The 22,778-nt window shown below is 42.0% G+C and overlaps 1 protein-coding gene and 1 pseudogene across 1 annotated transcript; both read left to right on the top strand.

The window, feature by feature from the left end:
- The first annotated feature begins 2,698 nt into the window (after positions 1-2,698).
- Positions 2,699-22,301, top strand: LOC147178210 (ATP-dependent 6-phosphofructokinase, muscle type-like). Its single transcript, XM_086067211.1, has 22 exons — positions 2,699-2,884; positions 4,802-4,875; positions 4,966-5,043; positions 5,213-5,402; positions 6,049-6,214; positions 6,349-6,393; positions 7,260-7,368; positions 7,460-7,555; positions 10,451-10,543; positions 10,647-10,772; positions 12,396-12,460; positions 12,595-12,658; positions 12,962-13,108; positions 13,855-13,925; positions 14,647-14,734; positions 15,157-15,309; positions 15,391-15,555; positions 15,635-15,696; positions 17,437-17,548; positions 17,619-17,718; positions 21,831-21,936; positions 22,041-22,301. The coding sequence occupies exons 1-22, from the start codon at positions 2,701-2,703 to the stop codon at positions 22,180-22,182; spliced, it is 2,436 nt and encodes an 811-aa protein (XP_085923337.1). The 5' UTR covers positions 2,699-2,700; the 3' UTR covers positions 22,183-22,301.
- On the top strand, positions 19,313-20,522 carry LOC147178211 (uncharacterized; annotated as a pseudogene).
- Positions 22,302-22,778: the final 477 nt, after the last annotated feature.

The raw sequence follows: 22,778 nt of genomic DNA, 5'->3' as shown, positions 1-22,778 counted from the left end.
ATGTTTCTGTTTTGGAATCTTTGTCGGGGCGGCATGGCACAGTGATAGAGTGGTCGTCTCCCATCCGTGAGGTTGTGGGTTTGATCCCCAACCCTGGTGATCATGTCAAAGTGCCCTTGAGCAAGATACTGAATCCCGATTAAATTCACGATTTGTTATGATTATTATTATTATTAAATGACTTCACAAAACACATTTAGACTGGTTGGGCTAACTCCCGTGCACGCTCGAGGACCCTGCCAAGGGTGTAGAGCTGATCCACTGTTCCACGGCTGAGACGAAAACCATACTGCTCCTCCTGAAACCGAGATTCAACTTCCTAACGGACCCTCCTCTTCAGCACCCTTGAATAGACCTTATCAGGGAGGCTGAGGAGTGTCATCCAGCCATCCATCCATTATCCTCCGCTTATCCAAGGTTGGGTCGCTGAGACAGCAGTTTTAGCAGGAAAGCCCAGACTTCCCTCTCCCTAGCCACTTTGTCCAGCTTCTCCATCAAGATCCCAAGGTATTCCCAGGCCAATCAAGAGACATAGTCTCTCCAGCGTGTCCTGAGTTGTCCCCGGGGCCTCCTGCCAGTGGGACATACCCAGAACAAGTTAGCGTATGATGCCTGTGTAGGTGGAACACACCCTCCGGTCCCACTTCTTAAAAAGGGGGCCAACACCCCAGTCTGCCAATCCAGAGGCATTGGCCCCAATGTCCATGCGATGTTGGAGAGGCATGTCAACCAGGACAGCCTCACAACATCCAGACCCTTTAGGAACTCCTGCCAGATCTCATCCACCCCCAGGGCCTTGCCACCAAGGAGCTTTCTAACCACTGCAGTGACTTTGACTGCAGAGAAAAGAGAGCCCTCTTCGGCGTCTCTCGTCTTTGCTTCCTCAAGGGAAGGCGTATCGGTGAAATTGAGGAGGTCTTCAAAGTATTCTCCTCACTGACTCACGACATTCCGAGTCAAGGTCAGCATCTCACCTGTCCACTATGCACAGTGTTAATGGTGCACATTTTCCCCCTCCTGAGATGCCGGATAGTGGACCAGAATTTCCTCAAAGCCTTCCAGAAGCCATTTTCCATGGCCTCACCGAACATCTCCCATGCCAGAGTTTTTGCCTCAGAAACCACCAAAGCTGTGTTCCGCTTGGCCAGCAGGTACCTGTCATCTGCTTCCAGAGTCCCACAGACCAAAAAGGCCTGACAGGACTTCTTCTTCAGCTTGACGGCATTCCTTACCACTAGTGTCCACCAGCAGGTTCAGGGATTGCCTCCACAAGAGGCAACGACTACCTTACGGCCACAGCTCTGATCGGCTGCCTCACAGGCACAGAACAAGGTCCACTCTGTGTCCCTCGCCTCCCTTGGGAGAAGGGTGAAGTTCTGCCAGAGTTGGGCGTTGAAACTCTTTCTGACAGGGGATTCTGCCAGATGTTCCCAGCAAACCCTCACAATACATTTGGGTTTGCCAGGTCTGATCGGCATCTTCCCTTACCGTCTGAGCCAACACACAACCAGGGGGTGATCAGTTGACAGCTCCGCCCCTCTCTTCACCCAAGTATCTAATAAATGCGGCCACAAATCTAAATGACACAACCACAAAGTTGATCATCGAACTGCGGCCCAGGATGTCCTGGTGCCAAGTCCCTTATGCTTGAACATGGTATTCGTTATGGATAATCCGTGACAAGCACAGAAGTTCAGTAACAGAACACTGCTCGGGTTCTGATCAGGTGGGCCATTCCTCCCAATCACGCCCCTCCATGTCTCACTGTCATTGCCCACGTGAGCGTTGTAGTCCCCCAGCAGAAAGAGGTCCTTGGAGCACTCTCTAATACACCCTCCAAGGACTCCAAAAAGGGTGGGTATCCTGAGCTGCTGTTTGGTGCATGGGGACACAGAACAGTCAGGACCCATCCCCACACCTGAAGGAGGGACGGAGTTTATCCTCTTATCCACTGGGGTAAACCCCAACATACAGGCGCCAAGCCAGGGGGCAATAACTAAGCCCACACCTGCTTTGCGCCTCTCACCATGGGCAACTCCATAGTGGAAGAGAGTCCAAACCCTCTCTGGAGCCCAAGCTGTGTGTGGATGCGAGTCCGACTATGTCTAGTTGGAACTCCTCTGCCTTGCACACCAGCCTGGACTCCTTTCCCACTAGCTTTTGTTGCCTGGGGTCAGAGTGCTTTTGGCTGCCGCCCAGTTAACAGCGATAGGAGGGGGGACCCCCGTTGCCTTTTCTGGCTGTGCCCGGCCGGTCCTTATGGGTGCAGGGCTGGCCACCAGACGCTCGTCTACAAGCCCCACCTCCAGCTCAGACCTGGCTCTAGAGGACCCGCGTCCAGGCAAGGGAAACGTCTGTCCATTTATTTTATTATCATAAGGTGTCTGTGAGCTGTGATTTGTCTGGTCCTTCACCTCAGACCTGTTTGCCATGAGTGACCCTACCAGGGGCCCCATACAACATAGCTCTTAGAATCATTGGTACATACAAACCCCTCCACCACGGTAAGGTGACAGTTCATGGAGGGGTTTTCTACCATTTTCCTTTTGTTTTGGTGAAAGGAGCTGTTGTTCAAATACTGTGTATCAATGAGGATCATGTCCTTTGTGTTGCCATGTCCAAGGCAGGTGCTTGGATGTATATTTAGTTGACTGAGTGCTGGTGGAGGAGGGTGTCAGTGGGAGTGGGCTCAGGATCCCAATGGACTATAAAGGCTGTGCACTTCCAGGAGTAGAGCAGCCTCTACTGCTCTGTTTTTCCTTTCCCATTCATCGTAGACCTCACTTGGGAAACATGTCTAAGAACCTCCAGCTGATCACAGACCCCACCAAGATGGGGCTGGGACGCTCCATTGCTGTGCTGACATCTGGAGGGGACGCTCAAGGTGAGATGGTATCGTTTCCTGATTGCTGGTGTGCCTGTGAAGTAAACAAAGCTTAATAATTACGGTGCATGACATTTATCCATGTTACTTTACTTGATTTTTTGATAACACAACCAAGTGTGAATTTTTGTGCCATGTCTGCGCGATAAAAATGGATTCACTTGTGTTCCTGCTGTCTGTTAATTGAGGTGCTATATATAAGAATCTTAACATGCAGAATCATTTTCTTACCCAACCACAGTCAAGATATGCCAATCTCTGATGGATACGTCTTCTGTCCACCTTAAAGTAGTGATGTCATCGAATTTATCTCATTTTTGCATGATGATATTCTAACGTCCCACGCATTCCTTAAGTTTGCATCTTGGCGGCTAATTTTAGTGGTGGTGACTTTCCGGCACGGTGGGGAAAAACTCCCTCCTCCCACCGAGCCCGCCATCGACAGCAGCTGTTCAGTGAAACAAGAGCTGCAGCCTGCGAATTTGTCACAACACAAACACATACTGTGGCATTTGCCATTCAAGAGTATCCAGGTGCGAAACATAGGGAGCGTCATTAACACGCCTCTTGTCCTTTTCCTTGTTCCTATTTTGGCCTCGTCTGCTGTCAGTGTAATAAAAGGTCGGATGTCTGTTAAAGGTTTGAGTTCATTAGTTGCGTGAACGGAATCAGCAAAATAATAAAATTATGTAATACCTATAACCGCCAAGGAAAGCTCAATTACCATGTCAGAATTTGATGCAATTGATTAAAAAAAAATCTAGCGGAATTGGTTCAGCTGCTGAAACTTTCAACTACCTGTCTTTACTCAATATCATTTGACTTTTTCAAAACTACTGTATTGTTAAATCTGTGCTGGCTGAGTTGCAGCAAATAATCAATTGCTCACTTCAGTCGGGCGACTTTCCTAAACCCCTGAAAGTAGTTGCCATCATGATCTGTATTCAAGGATCTTCTCGAAAAGAAGCCAAACATCCGTTTGTCAGTTTCTGTCAAATGCGCATGCGGAAGACCATCCTACCAGCTCTCCTGCTCGTCCGGGGGAAACGCCTACACTCTAAAAATGGGGAGTGATATTTACTTGAAAAAGCCTAGTAAAGATTGATGCATCAGAAATTCTCAATAAATTTTACAAGGCGGAGAACTTTACTAGATTTTTTCATGTAAATCCCAAGATTTGATGTATCAAATGTCGGAAACGTGCAAGCTTATCTTCATCTTCCTCTTCATCAGTCTGCAGCTGGCCTCACTTCATAGACTGATGTCCTCTTGCGGCTCTCAAAGTATGCGGTGAGATCGGTGGAGCAACAACAATGAATGGCTGAGTCAGAAGCTCAGCGGCTACATGCTACAAACAATCGAAGTGCTAGTGATGGGCTTGACAGTTCTTTTAAGTGAGCTGAATCTTTAGAATCAGTTCATTAAAAATAACCGTTCAAAAGATTCGTTCAACTAATCGTTCGTCTACGCAACTTCAATTATAGACCCATCTCAAACCTCCCTTTCATAACCAAGATTGTTGAGAATCAACTCTGCAATTCAAATGGTCTTTTCGGTGCATTTTAATCGGGTTTCTGACATCATCACAGTACAGAGTCAACTTATCAAAAACTGCAACGTCGCTACAACATGCAATCACGGAAAAACTAGTGGCCAAGTGATTGGCCATCCATGTAACTAATTGTCAAACCCCACACACTGGGTTAGAGTTCAGTCGGGTTCAGCCACACCAGCAGTTCTAAAACTACTGTAGTACGATGAATCGACCACTGCTACCAGTATGACTATTTGTTTTACTACTACTACCAGTCGTACTAGTAGAACTGCTACTAGTGCAACTACTACTGACCATTATCTGACCATAAATGAAAACAAGACTTAAATTCAAACAGATTCTCCACTTTGTGTGTGTTTCAGGCATGAATGCCGCTGTAAGAGCCACAGTCAGAGTAGGTCTCTACACTGGAGCCAAAGTCTACTTTGTTCATGAGGTAACAAACAAACATTGTCTTGAAATACAACTTGATGTTAATATATGACTGTAATGAAAAAGATTCTGCTTATGTCAATGTGTGTGTCAGGGCTACCAGGGCCTCGTGGATGGAGGAGAAAATATTCGGCCAGCCACATGGGAGAGTGTTTCTATGATGCTTCAGCTGGTGAGTTGATGACACGCATGTACACTCATTCCATGTAAGTAGTAGTGTGTCTGCTAGTGAATGTTGCATATGGAATTGGATGACACAAAAGAACCTACAGTGGCCCTAAACGGACAAAAGATATGCTGTTTGCATCCAATAGCCTTTGATGATTTTGGTGTGCCATCAGGGGGGGACAGTCATTGGCAGTGCGCGCTGCAAAGACTTCAGAGCCAGGGAAGGCCGCATGAAAGCGGCCTGCAACCTGGTTAAGCTCGGAATTACCAACCTGTGTGTCATTGGTGGCGACGGCAGCCTGACTGGGGCAAATGAGTTCAGGACTGAATGGAGCGGACTACTGGCTGACCTGCTCCGAGCTGGTAAGGAGACATTGCTTTGAATTATGGAAGTAAAAAGAGAATACTAAATCCAATATTTTATTTACAGTGCCATGAAAACATATTTGCCCTCTTCTTGATTTGGATTTTTTGCGTATTTATGACACTCTACTCATTTGCTCTGCCTCTGACCTGAGGAGGACGCTTAAAGCAATGGCAGTTATTACAAAAAAAACGGCCAGCAGGTGGCAGCAGAGTATAAGTGATCAACCAGGGCCATGTAGCAACAAGTTCTTTTCCCCAGTGTTTTCAACTGGTTTATGAATAATGATGAAAACGGAAACAGAAATATACTTTTTTCCTGATGAAGGAAGAGACTCTAATCTTTCTTTTGGTAGGTTCCATGTTTTATAGCAATAGAACACAATAATCTATGGGCCTTGTAAAATCTGTCAAAATTCAATAAAACAGCCGGGAGCAAAGGAGGTTGCTTCAGTGAAAATGGCTGGAAGTGAATGAGTTAAATGTTTTAGAGCAATCCAGAGTCAACTAATCTCACAAAGACAAAACACACACAAAAATCAGAGGGGAGTGGGGACAAATATGTTTTTACAGCACTGTATATAAGCTGCAAATTAGATGTAATGTGCATTTCTTGTCATTTTTGATCATTATCAAATACCTGCAGGTAAGATTACAGATGAAGAAGCCAAAAAGTCCTCCCACCTAAACATCGTGGGCATGGTGGGCTCCATCGATAATGACTTTTGCGGTACCGACATGACCATTGGTACAGACTCTGCCCTGCACCGCATCATCGAGGTGGTGGATGCTATCACCACAACTGCACAAAGGTCAGACACAATTCTATTACTGCTAGTACTGTTACTGAGGATAAATAAACAATACAGTATTATGCACGCATACAGTAGATATATATGGCTATGCAGTCATGATAGTAACTATTGTTCAATGTGTGTATTCACAGCCACCAGAGGACCTTCATCCTGGAAGTGATGGGCAGACACTGTGGGTCAGTACATGGCAAGTTTGTTGTTTATTTAATAGATAGGTGGATATCTAGACAGATATACTGTATAGAGAGAAATGTCCAGGGGTGCATATACATTCCCCTGTTAAAGTGTTGGAATGGCAAGGTCACTTGTTTTGTATTTGTTGTACAGTATACTGAAGACATTTGGGTTTTAGATCAAAAGATGAATATGAAATAAAGTTCAGAATTCCAGCTTTTATTTTAAAGATGTTTACATCTAGATGTGTTAAACAACACCTTCTACTTGAAGCCACCCACTTTTCAAGTGAGCAAAAGTGTTGGAACGCATATTATTAAATTAACTTACAAGTGAATAACATTAAATATTTGGTGGCATACAGTAATTCTTACTTGAAATAACTGCGACCGGGGCCTTTCCCCGCTGGGCCTGGGGTTCAGGGCTGCCGCCCGTCCCCCGGTGCTCCCATCTTCCCTTCCGCCCCCAGTGTTCTGTCCCACCACGCGGCTGGAGGTGGGGTGGGCGTGGGTGCCCTCGCCGGTCCGCTGTCCGGCACCGATGCCTGGGTACAGGGGGTTATATATATATATATATATATACATATAAATATATTAAATATTTGTATTGTATTAAATTGAGTATAGGTTGAAAGTTATTAGCCAATCATTGTATTGTTTTTATTTACTTTTTACACAATGTCACAACTTCATTGGAATTGGGTTTACATCTATATAGATATACATATAGATACACCATATGTATTACTTGTTTGTAACAAAATAAATTAGAAGAAAAAAAACTGTTACTTTTTGTTCATTTTTTTCCTGCAAAAAGAACATGGTCATCTTACAAGAATTGTGCGTCTGTGTCTAAACTGGGCCACAAGGTACCTGGCGCTGGTGTCAGCTTTGGCCTGTGGCGCAGACTGGGTGTTCATTCCAGAGATGCCACCAGATGACGGCTGGGAGGAACACTTGTGCAGGAGGCTGGCAAATGTACTGTCCCTGCTCGCACTCCCCACTTGGCTGCTCATGGGCCACTTTGCATGACGCACAGCAATAATGCTAACTTTCTGTATGCTTTCAGCAAAGGGCCAGGGGTTCTCGTCTGAATGTGATAATCGTCGCTGAGGGTGCCATGTCCAGAGATGGCAAACCCATTTCATCGGACCTCATTAAGAAGGTAAGGCTCACATGGTGACTGCAATGCTCGCTGTTCCAGGTGTGTAGTTTCAATCATCATGTACAATCAGAGGGAACAGCTAAAAGGCAAGTACATGACACTAATGGTATGAATGTGTTACGGTTTTGAGGCGGAGTGAGAGATGTGGACCCAGATGCGAGGAGACTCAGTGATCAGACAGGTAATGAGTAAACGTAGGGTGATTTATTAACAAGATAAGTGGGCAGGAAAACCAAGACCTTGACGTGACTGGACTTGGCGTGACTGGACTGGACTGAACCAAGCGTGACGTGACAGGACTGGACGTGACTGGACTGAACCAAGCGTGGCGTGACAGTACCGGACTTGCCTTAAAAGGGAGTGACTTGACTTGGCTTGACTGGCTGAGGCTGTGGCTATGACTTGGCTGTGGCTGTAACGGCTTGGCTGAGAAGACGTGGCTGAGACGACTTGGCTGAACTGAGACAACTTTGCTGAACTGAGAAAACATAACACACAACCTGCCACACGTAACATCAACAATGCACTCTCACCAACTGGACAAACACAACAGACTATGGCCCCGTCTCAAACAAATCTCGTACACACAGAAGCTTTTCAAGACTTTCGTGTGTCCAAAAGAAGACGCTCAGGATGTTTAACGGCTGTAATTTATATGCCAAGTCTGGAGTGGCGCTGTAGCACAACCACAGAGAATCAGCGAAGAAGACAAACACTTTTTTTTTCTAACTTTATTGCAATCTACGGAACAAACATGGCTTTGAATGTATCAAAACAACATGAAAAAGATGAACACAGGAGAAGTGACAATGGCGGGTGATTCAAGAACAACACCGCTTGTTGAACCTGGGAATAAAGAAGCAAAATATCTTGCTGCAAAAGCATAAGCGCGCTAAGGAGACTGCGCAAAACGACTACCACGCGGCTATCCGCCATTGTTGTTGACAGACTGATGGTTCGCGCGCAGTTACGCGAGAATTGGCGCAAACGTCATAAATCTGTGACAATATGTCGTCATCGAGTTTCGACCAATACGTCGTCATCGAGTTTCGACCAATACATCATCACTGGAGGAGTATCCTGCATATGGTGTCCAGACAAACACGTTTTGAAATCTTTGTACTCTGGAGCCCGGTTTCAAAAGTGATCGGTTTCAAGCTCCGAAACCGCGCAATTGTGTGGACTAAACGGTAAGAAACTTGTGAGGATACATTGAAACTGGCTTTCGTGTGGACGGGCCTCAATACACCAACACTAAAGACCTAATGAGACACACCTGGGGAAACACAAATGAGCGCACTGATTGGTTGACCACATGGGGAGGGGAAAACATACAGGTGGACGTGGTTAGACATAACGAGACAAGGAACACAAAAAAACACTAAACACAGACAAACAAAATCCCAACCGAAACATGATAGAATGTTCTCTTTTTGAAATGACCTTACATTTACACCAGATGTAACAAGATACATATCTTCCAGAAAGTTAAACTTTAATTTCATCAGTTCATCAAATATTGTCACAAAAGTCTTGGGAGTCTTTATGTTCTTTCTGGTCAGCAATGGTTTTCGCCATGAAACTCTGCCATGGATGCCATTTTTGCCCAGTCGCTTCTTTATTGTCGAATCATGAACAGTGACCTCAACTAAGGCGAGGGAGGCCTGAAGTTGTTCTTTAGGTTTTGTCTTTAGGTTCCTTTGTTGACCTCCTGGAATGCGTCGTCACTGTGCTCTTGGGATAATTGCTGTAGGCCGACTATTCACCACTGTTCCATGTTTTCTCCATTTGTGGATAATGGCTCTCACCGTGGTTCACTGGGGTCCTAGAGTTTAAGAAATGGCTTTGTGACCCTTTCCAGACGGATAGATGTTAACTACTAGAAGATCCTGACGAATGTACGTAGGTTTTGCCCAACATGGAGTGTTGTTTCCAAGCTAAAATACATACAAATACAACAAAATGAGCACAGTGTGCGCTGACGGGACACACTGCAAAAAAGATTAGGCCGTTGATGTAAGAATGTTTGTTGAAAATTCTCCATGATGCGCTAAGTTGTTTGCATACACCAATGTATGGTTAATCAAAGTTATAAATTGCCTTTTACTTATAAATATATGAATATTATTTTTTAAGTGCAACTTAACAGCCAGTGTGTGGACAAGGGCTTCAAGCCGACTTGGTTGCTTTAGAGCGCCTCATTGTCAGTTCTGATTGTGTGCACTTCAGCACAAAAAAAGAAAAGTGCAACTTGAAAGACATTGTGTGGACGGGGATTTGCGCTGGCGTGACCACCTTGAATCGCTCCATTATCATGGTGCGGAAATGACCCATTGGCCATCAGAGAGTAAATGTTGATATATTTTCACAGCTCAATTATGTAGTTATGTGTAGGCATAAGAAAGTTGCAACACCACTTTAGTAGCGTCCATTTTTACGTGTTGAAGCAGCAGTACTCGGTTGACAGCTGTTTCAGTGCATTCAACAGACACATTTACAGTGTCTGAGAGCAGAGAGAGCGGCTTGATTGTTCACAATTTTGAAGCCTCATTTTATATACGTGCCGATTTATTTTTTTATTTTATCATTCAAATTTGGCAAGGTTATTAATTACGCTCTTATTTATTGTATGCCACATTTAGACTATTTATTTTCACTTTACAGGGACTTTAAATAATTTCTCTTTAATTAGGTTCGGTTGAGAAACTAATTGTCAAACCTGTCTGATATTGGTAACAGTACTCTAAACATATTCACAAACTTCTACAATAACTCATGTTTATTTAACCTACAGAAAACCCTGCATGCAGAACCATATATGTAAGGATTTGGACGTATTTCAATGCGCTGAGTGCAGTAATATCTGCACTAACGGATGGATTTATGCTTCTCCAGCTGGTAACTGACAGACTTGGCTTTGATACACGGACCACCGTCCTTGGACACGTACAGAGGGGAGGGACGCCCTCTGCCTTCGACAGAATCTTGGTCAGTACATCAGTCAAACCTCTTCCGTTTGACTTGCATTAATGAAAATTGCCACATTAACACCTTATGAGCTGACTGTGTGTGTGTTTTTTGTCCCCGCCAGGGCAGCAGAATGGGCGTTGAGGCTGTGATGGCTCTACTGGAGGCCACAACAGACACCCCAGCCTGCGTGGTCAGCCTGTCTGGCAACCAGGCAGTTAGGCTGCCACTCATGGAGTGTGTGCAAGTGGTATGTCAGTCTGTTATGCCACAAACTGCAATCACTTGGGACTAAGAAAAAGGAAAATAAGATTTCCAATGTCAAAAATAACTTTTATTCACAAAGAAGTTAAACACTGTATCATAAAACTATAATAAAGTATAAGTACTCACCCTTTGAGAAGCCTGACACCTTGTGGCGAGGGAGCAAGATGTGTTTATGGTGTATATTTTCACCTAATGGCATTTTATTGGTACTGCAGGAATTAATCTATAATTTAGATGCCTTGAACATTTGTAACTTTTGTGTTCTATGGTAGCCTATATGTTATTCGAGCGGTCCAGTTCATGTGGCTTATGCATGAGCAGTGATGTCACCTGAGAGCTTAAAACAGGAAGTGCTATGTTAACTTTAAAATGTTCTTACTCAATACCATTCTTCATAGATATCAGAGATGGCAAATACAGGTCCAGAAAGTAAAAACCCTGCCACAGTTTGGCTTTAGCCATTGATGCTAGCTAGTGTTAGAAATTGTTTCTTTGATTTCCTGCGTGTTCAAATAAAACTCAAAGTTGAAGTCTCGTGGAGAAGTTTTGCCAGCTTTTATTCAGAATTCTGAAGTCACTTTAGAACCTTGCTCAAACAGCATCTGGTCTAGAAGTGTGTCCTCTCTTTCCGCTCTCCCTCACTTATACAAAAACAGTTTACTCCCCCTGTCATCTTGTCCTGTCAGCAGAGTGAAATACACAACTTGATAATCTTACTTCAGTTCCTATCTTAGTCCACTCAAGATGTGGATAAACAATTGGCCCCGGCGCCTCCTCGCACCAGGGATTTTTATGGATCGACCTCTGATTGCATTTACAAACATCCTTTCATTTAGATAACTCAGAACCCTTACTCTTACATTTCTTTCCCAGGGAGGAGAACAAAAGACTATAGATTGACTAACATATGAATTAACTGTTGTCTTATTATTACACAGCTCTAACTAATATAAAAAACAATTAAAATATAAATTGAAACAGAAAAACAATGTTAATAATCTAACACTAGCTAGCTAGCTCTCTAGCCGATAAACAAGTATCATGGGAGGCGGAGCTAGCTCTTGCTAGCTAGCTAGCACCTGGGACTAAAGCCAAACGGTGGCAGGGTTTTTACTTTCTGGACCTGAATTTGCCACCTCTGATAGATATAATGTGTAAATTAGTGTACTGTTTGATTATTATTATTTATCCTGGTTGGGTTCACTTACCAATCTGTATGGTTAGTCTTTCCTTTATCAGAAAACACCCACACACATCTAAAGTGTAAGGCACTAATAAATGTTTCCTTCCTTATTGTAGTTCTTTGTATTTAAAAAGAAAAAAAAATTATTCAGTTTGGAGCATCTTGTTTTGGATTCATGAAAGGGGCTTGTATGTTATTCAGCTATCAAACATTTATTTTAAATTATGTCAAAAACGAAATTAACAGTACATATATTGGTTTGAATAAAAACATTTTGTTATTAATATGACTGTATTGTCAGATAAGGTCTGACCAAGTTTGATAAATGGATGGACCTTTAAATCATTGAAAAGTATTTTGATACCCCTGCTCTAAGATGTGATTGGTAGTCTGAGTCTCTCTTTTGCTATTTCTGCCTTCCAGACCAAAGATGTGACTGCTGCCATGGCCGAAGGCAGATTCGAGGATGCTATCAAGCTCAGAGGAAAGTAAGTTTGTTATATGAATCTAAGTAATTAGCATTGTTCCTGTTATTATCAAATGTGCTAGCAAGTGACAGTAGTTACATGCATAAAGAAACAAAATCAGCTCAACAAATTTTGCTACTGCTATCAACCTGCAGGAGCTTTGAGAACAACTGGAACACATACAAGCTGCTGGCCCACATTAACCCCCCAGATGTTAAAGTAAGGACCATCCACCTCATCGAAAAAAAATTCAAGATAAAAAGTTTTTTTTAAAGAAAATAAGTCATCTTTAAGAATCTGTTCTACAAAAAGTATAAGAGATTCCCATGCATTTGAGCAGGACATGCAAATTCCGCTATTTTAATTATTAAATCATTGACGTTATTGAATTGCTAAAGAAAATCACTGTAAAGAACAGACCAGAGAACTAAATGGCAAATGATTTAATGCAGTCATTAGTTGTTTTTAATTTGTTTGTTTGTTTTTTCTCTTCACCTGTTAACCATCCCTTCCATGTGACAGAGCAACATCAACGTGGCCATCATAAATATCGGCGCCCCCTGTGCTGGCATGAATGCAGCCGTGCGTGCAGCCGTCAGGATGGGGATCATCCAGGGTCACAACCTGTTGGCCGTCCACGACGGCTTTGATGGACTCGCGCATGGACAGGTAGCTCCCGTTACTTGATGATGTACACACCTCCAGACACAACGTTATTTGCGAACAAACCAAATGTATCACCGTTAAGTCGAATGATTCCTTGCTGCTGATCAGCAAAGATAAATAAACGGAATGATGAAAGTGTTGTAATTAACTCATTTGCTCCCAAAACGTATAGAAACTTTCTATTTTAAATATTGCCATGGTCCCAAAATGTATTTATATGTTTTTTTATGTTGTTGTTTTTTAAGCTAGAGCATAAACAAGGCTTTGATGCAGCCTCGGACCTGAAGAGGTCGTTTAAAGCAATGGTAGTTATTACAAATAACGGCCAGCAGGTGGCAGAGTATAAGAGCTCAACCAGGGCCATGCTGCAACAAGTTCTGTTTGACAGTGTTTTCAACAGATTTGTGAATAATAATGAAACTTAGCTATATTCCAATGCTAATTGATGCAAACCGGAAACAGAAATAAACTTTTTTTCCTGATAAAAGAAGAGACTATTCTTTCTTTTGGTAGGTTCCATGTTTTTATAGCAATAGAACACAATATTCTGCAAAATCAGTCTGGGAGCGAAGGGGGTTACTTCAGTGAAAATGGCTGGGAGTCAATGAGTTAATAAAATATTCAGAATGAAATGTATACTATTCCACAAAACAAGAATAAACACATTTGTTGTAATTTCCCCCCAACATGGTAGTATGGGGGGTCCCCCTTACAATTTGAGTCCAAGGATGTGATCTCTCCTGCTACAGATTGAGCCTATCAACTGGACTTCAGTGAGCGGCTGGACTGGCTTGGGGGGCTCAATGTTGGGCACTAAGAGGTAAACTTGCACAAGAGAGCCTCTAAAGTGGAACTTTTCAAAACAATTGTTGCCATAGGAAATCATGAAAAGGGAATTAATTTCTCAAGTTACATTTAACTTCATTAGCTGTATGTAAATAGGTGACCTTTTCCGATCTCACATTAAGTGCAGCATTGTTGTTTTTCTCTGTGGGTGGCATCCCAAAGAGCAAAACAAACTAGTGGTGTGTTAAACCTTTAGAATCACATTTATGGAGCTGACGTCTCACAGGATTGGCTGTCATCCTGCGTGGCATCGACTCCAAGTTTGGTTGGACATTGAGACGTTTTTCCACACACTTTGGTTGGGTGGAACTATATGACTATGCAAATTTAGTTTCAAGTTTCAAGTACTTCACTTACAAATTAATTAATACATTCAAATTCACATTGTACAATTCAGAATCACTGCATATTTAATGCAGTGATTAAAATTAAACAATACAAATTCATTGTATGTAGGCTAATTTGAATTCAATACAATTTTTCATTGCAATTATTCAAGTTTAGTGGTTGAAATTTAAATATAAATGATTAAATTTCAGTTTCTGGTGGTAAATATTTCAGTCCAAATCGTGACACTACTGTATTTGTAACTCTCTGTATCAGTCTGTATCAATGTCAAATTGCCCCCCCGTCCCTTTTCCATTTGTCATAACAAAAAAAAACGCTTTGCTGTCTTTCTGTTTATCCACTCAAAGAACGCTTCCAGGTAAGCTGATGGAGGAAATCAGCCAGAACATTTCAAAGTATAACATCCACGCCTTGGTGATCATCGGAGGATTTGAGGTAGGATGAGCTGGCCAAACACTAACTTTCTTCCCTTTCAGAGTGACATTTAATTTATAATGACATATTACACACACCCTCCAATTAGTGTTGTGAAGAGAGAGCTACGGTGGCCCTAAAGGGACAAAAGCCATGCTATTTGTATGCTAAAAGCCGATTGCCACATGGTCAATAGCGTTAGGCAGCGGCGAGTAACGTGTTATGTTGAGTACTCTGCGTTGTCTATGTGGAAAATTGCAACCTATGCAACTGTCAGTCTCATGTCCACAAAAAATGTACTTAAAAAAAAAAGCAGTCATACTAGGTCATCTTTAACCTACGACTGGACACTACTCGACTACACTTTTTTATCAAGTGAAGGGAACAACACCTCAAATGATCTCCTCGTGTGTGTGTGCGTGTGTGTGTGTGTTTTTTCACAGGCCTACGTGGGAGGTCTGGAGATGGTTCAGGCCCGAGAAAAGTACGAGGAGATGTGCATCCCCATGGTTGTGATCCCCGCCACCGTCTCCAACAACGTCCCCGGCTCTGATTTCAGCATTGGCGCTGATACCGCCCTAAACACCATCACCTCTGTCAGTAGCACAACCCTCGTACACATACACGCACACATTTTCGAGGTGGTCGTCCACACGCTGCTCTGTTGCTGCTTGCAGACGTGCGACAGAATCAAGCAGTCGGCAGCGGGGACCAAACGTCGCGTGTTCCTCGTTGAAACGATGGGAGGCTACTGCGGCTACTTAGCCACCATGGCCGGGCTAGCGGCCGGGGCGGATGCTGCCTACATATTTGAGGAGAAATTCAACATTAAAGACCTGGAGGTGAACATTTGATGATGGAGAAAGCCTCCATGGATTGCATCGAGAATGACTTGAGTGTATTGCGCTCTTTGTCTCCAAGGGGAATGTTGAGCATCTTGTGGAAAAGATGAAGACGACAGTGAAGAGAGGCTTGGTTCTCAGGTAGAATGAGATACGAGCAGGAGGCTAGGATACATTATTTCTGACTACAAACTCTATTGACTCTATTCATGACTAAATAGTCAACATTGCACACCCTACTCACCAATAACTCTACTGGCTGTGTGACATTCACAATAACAACATTTATGATGCAAAAATAATAATAATAAATCTTGTGTTGAGGGAAACCATTTATTCCCTGTATTTAAAATATTTGTGCAAATTAATAATTACTTATTCATTGAAAGTGTTATTAATTATTTGTTGGACGCTACCAATTAGTCAGACGGACGATTTAATTGGCCATTATTAGGCCTTTTAAAACCAGCCATTTAAAAAGAAAAAGAAAAAGAAGACATAATTACATTGATCACCCCCACCCTACCCGCCAAAAAACGGCCAATTTTTTCCAAATTTCCTCTGTTGTAAAGTAAATCAAAAACTAATAGACTTGTTTTGTAAAACAGCTCTGCCTTCAATTAAAATCTCCTTGGTGCAATAAAATTATTATTTTTTTCTTCTTCAATTAATCTGCTAATTGGATCATTTTTTTCCTGCATTTTTTTCCTGCCAAATATCGAAATCGGCATTAGCCTCAGAAAATACAGATCAGTCTGGCTGTCATTATTTATTTTGTTATGATATGATGCACTTAACTCATTCACTCTCAGCCATTTTCACTGAAGCAACCCCCTTTGCTCTTGGCTGTTTTACTGGATTTTGACTGATTTTGCAAGGCCCAGAGAATATTGTGTTCTATTGCTATAAAAACATGGAAAATATTGGAGTCTCTTCTTTCATCAGGGGGAAAAAAAAGTACATTTCTATCAATTTCCATTTTTCAGCAATTGGCATTAGAATAAAGCTAAGTTTCTTCATTATCCACAGACCTGTTGAAAACACTGGGTAAAAGAGCTTGTTGGAACATGGCCGTGGTTGATCTCTTATACTCTGCGGTCACCCGCTGGCTGTTTTTGTAATAACTAGCATTGCTTCAAGCATTCTCTTCAGTTCAAATGCTGCATCAAAGCCTTCTATATGCTCTAACATAAAAAACAAACAAACAAAAAAAACTTAGAAATACCTCTTTGGGAGCATGGTAATATTTAAAATAGAACGTATTTATAGTTTTTTTTGGAGCAAATGAGTTAATAATGGATCTTAGTCTGAAATTTGCCTTGCTGAAAGCTACAGTTTCAGTATAAATAACAGAAACATGTACTGTGCAAGCAGTGAAAAACGGGCCCTCCTTGTGTCTCCTTGACATCACCTAAAAATGTGATGATGCAATGCTCCGGCCACATTAGATGGCGTAGCAAAAAATAAATGCAGTTTTGTGTCTGAGATACCTACCTGAATACCACATACCAGTGTTCTTTACATCATCCATTGTCTGCCGAACACATCTTTACCCATGTCTGGCCTTTAATCAAAAAGTTTGCAAATTCATCATCAAGAGTGGACTGGGGTTGTTTTACACAACATTCCAAGAGATAAAAGCACAAAGTGGGTTGCTGAATGTATCCAGACCTACAAAATGTAACAATTGAATTAAACATGATGCATTTACTATAAAAATGTTATCTAGAGTTTGGTTACAAAAAAAACTTACAACAAACATTTGCAAAAATAATAGTTGGATTGTGTTTTTATTTTTTTTTCATGTTTTTTTTACAGTCTACAATAATTACTGTTTGGCCTCACTTATGGGGAAATTAATTACTGTTCTTTCTACTCCAGGAATGAAAACTCAAACGCCAACTACACTACTGATTTCATCTTCAACTTGTACTCTGAGGAAGGTAAAGGCGTCTTTGACTGTCGCAAGAATGTGCTCGGACACATGCAACAGGTGACTTTGCCTTGTCCAAGTGTCCACTCACTTTTCTCCCCGTGCGCCTGACAATCTCTGTTCACTACAGGGTGGCACGCCAACACCTTTTGATAGGAACTTTGGCACAAAGATGGGCGCCAAGTCTGTGCTATGGCTGACTGAGAAGCTCAAAGAGTGCTACAGGCATGGTGAGGTTACTTGAAAGATCGTTTTCAAAATACTATATAAACAATGCAACCTTGAAGTGGGAAGTCCCAAAAGTTGTACATCTGCCTTTTCCTTTGACTTGTTGGCAAAGAAGAAAAAGCAGCACACTTACATGAGCAGACAAGATTGACTCAAGGACTTTTGTTCAGCATCCTGAACATTTGAGATTGTTACTTCCCTGCTTGGAAGGAGTCACAGACAGAATGACTAACAACATGTTAGTGTAAGAGTGCATATTGCAAAACAAGCCAAATATCAAAGGGCCAGACTGAAATGATTTGTTCCCAGGTGGCAGCTGCAAGGTGTGGGAGAGTGGGAGTAGCTTGTGAGGACTTTTATCAGCATTGGAATGTTTACCTGATATAACTGCAATGTCACCTAGAGGCAAAGATAATGCTTAAAGGGATACTTGACTCATTGAGGCATTTTCAACAATAAGAAGATAAAATTTAGTCTATCATTGTGATAACGTCATTATTCTTCATTAACAATTAATGCCTTTAAAAACACATTTGCCACTTGCTGTCGACTGAAGATGACATCACCTCTGCTGAAGAAACAGGTAACGACCAATCATGGCTGAGTTTGCTGACCAAACCCAGAAAACAGGTAAGCCGTGATTGGACGTTACCTATTTCCTCAGTACAGGTGATGTCATTTTCAGTTGACAGCCAGTGGAAAATGTGCTTTTAAAGGTATTAATTGTATATGAAAAACAATGAAGTTATCAAATTAATTCTGGACTGTGATTGGCTGGAGGGGTAAACATTGCCTTTCCGCCCGGAAATGTCCCTCTTATGGCAAAACACAACAAAATGGCAAAATACAGGGTGGAGGGGGTGGTGGTTGATGACAAAATCACCACCACACATTAACAAGAAGACCAGAGGTGTTGATTGAGAAGGATTTCATGTGTATACATCCAGTGTTTATTTTTTTATTTAAACATTGGACTCTATCTTTAAAAAAAAATCTCTTTTTTATACATCAAATTACTAGCACCCTTGATGTAAATTAATTGTTCAAACCCTTTTTGCCAACAAAAAAAGCACCTAATCTTCTCCTATAATATTTCACAACATGGGAGAATACAGAAAGAAAGATCTTTCACCATGCGTCTTTGCACAATCCCTTTGTCCAGTCCAATAAAGGTGAAAAAAGCCACACACACAAAAAAAAAACTTAAAAAACAGAGAGCAGGGCTGGATTCAGATGGCCTCGAAGAAAACACTTGACGGAAAAACCTTGACTGAGACCCTTGAACGAGCTGGATACAGAGAAACCTTGGAATGGGATGCAGAACACATGGAAGACAAAGACAACAATCCCTCCTTTTTTTTTGCAAATTTATAAAAAATTTAATATGACATGGTCATAATTATTCAGACTCCAACTCATATTTAATTCACATGCTGTCCAATTTTTTCTGATCCTCTTTTAGATGGCTCAACTCTGTTAATAGGATCCATTTATGTTTGATTAAACTGATTGGGCTGGATTATGATTGGGCTGGATTAGAAAAGGTACACACCTGTCTATATAAAATCTAACAGCTCACAGTGCATGTCAGAGCAAATGAGAATCACGGAGTCAAAGGAACAGCCCAAGAAGCTCAGAAACAGGATTGTGGCAAGACACAGATCTGGCCAAAGTCCCCCCAAAATTTCTGCAGCACCCAAGGTTCCTAAGAGCACAATGGCCTCCATAATCCTTCCATGGAAGAAGTTTGGGTCGACCAGAACTCCTCCAAACATGGCCATCCAGTGAAACCGATCGCAGGAGAAGAACCTTGCTAAAAGAGGTAGAGAACAACCCAAAGATCACTGTGGCTGAACTCCAGAGATGCAGTAAAGAGAAAGTTCCACACAGTGAACTATTACTGCAGCCCTCAAGCTGTTGGGGCTTTATGGCAGAGTGGCCTGATGGAAACCTCTCCTCAGTTCAAGACATTTGAAAGCCCACATAGAGTTTGCCAAAAAACACAAAGGACTCCCAGACTATGAGAAATCAGATTATCTGGTCTGATAAGATAAAGACTGATTTTTTTGGTCTTTAATTCTAAGCAGCATGCCTGGAGAAAACCAGGCACTGCTCATCACCTGCCCAATATAATCCCCACAGTGAAACATGGTGGTGGCAGCATCATGCTATGGGGTTGTTTTTCAGCTGCAGGAACAGGATGAGTTGTTGCAATTAAAGGAACGATGAATGCAGCAAAGTACAGAGAAATCCTAGAAGAAAACATTCTAGAGTGCTCAGGACCTCAGACTTGGCTGAAGGTTCTCCTTCCAACAAGACAATAACTTTAAGCACACGAGTGGCTTTGGAACAACTCAGTGGCCATTCTCGAATGACCCAGCCAGAGCCCTGCCCAAACCCAATTGAGCATCTTGAGAGAATGGCTGTCCATCAACGGAAAATGGCAGAGGATCCCCAAATCAAGACTTGTAGCATAATCCCACAGAAGACTCATGGCTCTGCAAGCTCAAAAGGGTGCTTTTACTAAATACTGATCAAAGGGTCTGAATACTTATGACCAGGTGAGTTTGTAATAAATTTCCCAAAAATTCTACATATCTGCTTTTGTCTGTCCAGATGAGTGCTGAGTGTACAATTCCAACCCAAAAACATGTATATATGTTTTTTAATAATTTGTCCTTCATTCCCAAAAATGTGTTTATATGTTTGTTTGTTTTTAATGCAAAAGCTTACAAAAAGCTTTAATGCAGCTTCTGACATGAAGAGGGGGCTTAAAGCAATTGTAGTTGTTACAAAAAACGGCCAGCAGGTGGCAGCAGAGTATAAAAGATCAGACAAGGCCATTTTGCAACAAGCTCTTTTTGCCATTGTTTTCAACAGGAATGTGAATAATGATTAAACTTAGCTATATTCTAGTGCTAATTGCTGCAAAACTGAAACAGAAATATACTTCTTTTTTTTCTGATGAAAGAAGAGACGCCAATCTTTCTTTTGGTAGGTTCCATGTTTTTATAGCAATAGAATACAATATTCTGTGGGACTTGCAAAATCCAGTAAAACCTGCAGGAGCGAAGGGGGTTGCTTCAGTGAAAATGGCTGGGAGTGAATGAGTTAATGAGAAATTAAATTAACTTTTTTTATTTACTTTTTTTTTATTGGCTACCATAAAACAAAGAGTGATAATTTTACAGCGGTCTGAATACGTTCTGTACCCACCTACTTACTTATGTACTGGCCTACCTACATAGGATATTTTTTGGGGTGTTATTGTTTTTTGTTTTACCGGTCTTTGTTGCATGACTGACTTCTACTCCATGTACAGCACTTTGGAACAACCATTATATACTGCAGAGATGGGCATCGAGGGCCTGAGTCCTGCAGGTTTTGCTTGTTGCCCTTCTCCAACACAGCTGATATATGATTAGCTAATCAGCAAGCTCTGCATTAGCCTGATAACGATCCCGTTGATTGTAATCAGCTTGTGTTGGAAGTGAGAAACCTCCAAAACCTGCAGGACCGAGATTGCCCACCTCTGATATACTGCATACAAAGTGCTTTATAAATAAAGTGGAGTTGAAAGCAAACTTGTATGGAAGAAATCTTGACTTGCTGACAAATGTCTATATGACAGAATAGATGCCTATATGACAAAATGAGTTTGACAAATACAAGACCGAGCAACTGCATAGCAACTGACATCATCATCACAAGGGACAAATATGGGACTAAAACACATGACCCAACCCAAAGCACATTCACAACAGTACTCCCCCACCCCAAAGGTCACCACATAATCTCTCTGGGAGGTGTTTCAAAATGTATGAAAAAGGTAGAGGAAGAGTTTCAGACCATAGGTTTGCTAATGTCTAGCTTGTAAAGCTAATATACTGTAAAGGCCTACACCTTCACTTGGTGCTCCCTTGTTAGAGTCACACACAGTTGAACTCAAAATTTGTGACAGAAAATCCAAATCAAAGTAATTTGTTCACAAAAAGAAAACGTGCACGATCCAACTGAAAATCTAATCAAGGCTTCTGGTGCATTCCAATTTGGAGTTGCTATATTGTACTATACTGTGAACAAGTAAAGTTTACTCTTGGATGGCTTCCCGCAGGTCGCATCTTTGCCAATACAGCCAACTCTGCCTGTGTGCTGGGCATGAAGAAGAGGGCACTCACCTTCCAGCCCCTGGCTGAACTTAAGGGAGACACCGACTTCGAGTATGACATTCACGCTCCCGATGCACCGCGTGTACATGAGCGCTTGTAGAGTATTTGGGACTCATTGCTATTTCTTCCCCATCCCCAACCCCTATATGTTGCAGGCACCGCATTCCAAAGACGCAGTGGTGGCTGAAGATACGGCCCATCATGAAGATCCTGGCCAAGTACGACATCAAGCTGGACACGTCGGAACATGCCTTTATGGAGCATGTCATCAAAAAGAGAAGCCCCATTTGCAACTAGAGGTCACCGATGGACGAACACGCACGTCATCTTTAAAATATGATCTCATGTACTATATTCTGAAGCCGTATTAAAAGAACAATAAGAGAAGGATTAAACTCTTTTAAACTTGTTGTGATTTTCTGTTTAACAAAACAATGATGTTGTAGCTGATGTGATGTGATACTCATTATATCCATCCATCCATTTTTGACCACTTATCCTGGTTGGGTCGCAGTGGCAGCAGATTTAGCCGGGAAGCCTAACTTCCCTCTCCCCAGCCACTATTCCACACCCCAAAAGACTTGAACTCCTCGACTTGGGTCAGGTTCTCATCCACGTCGTGGAGAGGGAGTTCCACCCATTTCCCACTGAGAACCATGGTGTCAGATTCGGATGTGCTGATTTTCATCCCTACTGCTTCACACTCGAGTCTACTTACTTATTTACTTATTACTAGACTGAGAAGCTTTTTTAAAATTATTATTACAGTACAAGTTTTTATTCTTTTGGAGTTTTTATTTCATTTTTTAAAGTTTTTTTCTTCTTTAGTGACAAACAGGTTTGATTTAGAAGTGCAGTGACACATCACAGAGCCCAACATTGGCAAAAACATT

The sequence above is a fragment of the Leptonotus elevatus genome, chromosome 2 (genome assembly GCF_054856555.1).
Source record: "Leptonotus elevatus isolate MCC_2025b chromosome 2, RoL_Lele_1.0, whole genome shotgun sequence".
Lineage (NCBI taxonomy): Eukaryota > Metazoa > Chordata > Actinopteri > Syngnathiformes > Syngnathidae > Leptonotus > Leptonotus elevatus.
The sequence above is the reverse complement of the archived record's forward strand: the minus strand, read 5'-3'. Positions and strand labels throughout refer to the sequence as shown.

What these genes read in the sequence shown, in the direction of transcription:
- LOC147178210 (XM_086067211.1), top strand. Translation starts at nt 2,701, where the DNA reads ATGGACTATAAAGGCTGTGCACTTCCAGGAGTAGAGCAGCCTCTACTG. An exon ending in TGTGCAGGAGGCTGGCAAAT is followed by an intron (nt 7,369 to 7,459) that starts GTACTGTCCCTG and finishes GTATGCTTTCAG; the next exon opens with CAAAGGGCCAGGGGTTCTCG. An exon ending in GCTATCAAGCTCAGAGGAAA is followed by an intron (nt 12,461 to 12,594) that starts GTAAGTTTGTTA and finishes ATCAACCTGCAG; the next exon opens with GAGCTTTGAGAACAACTGGA.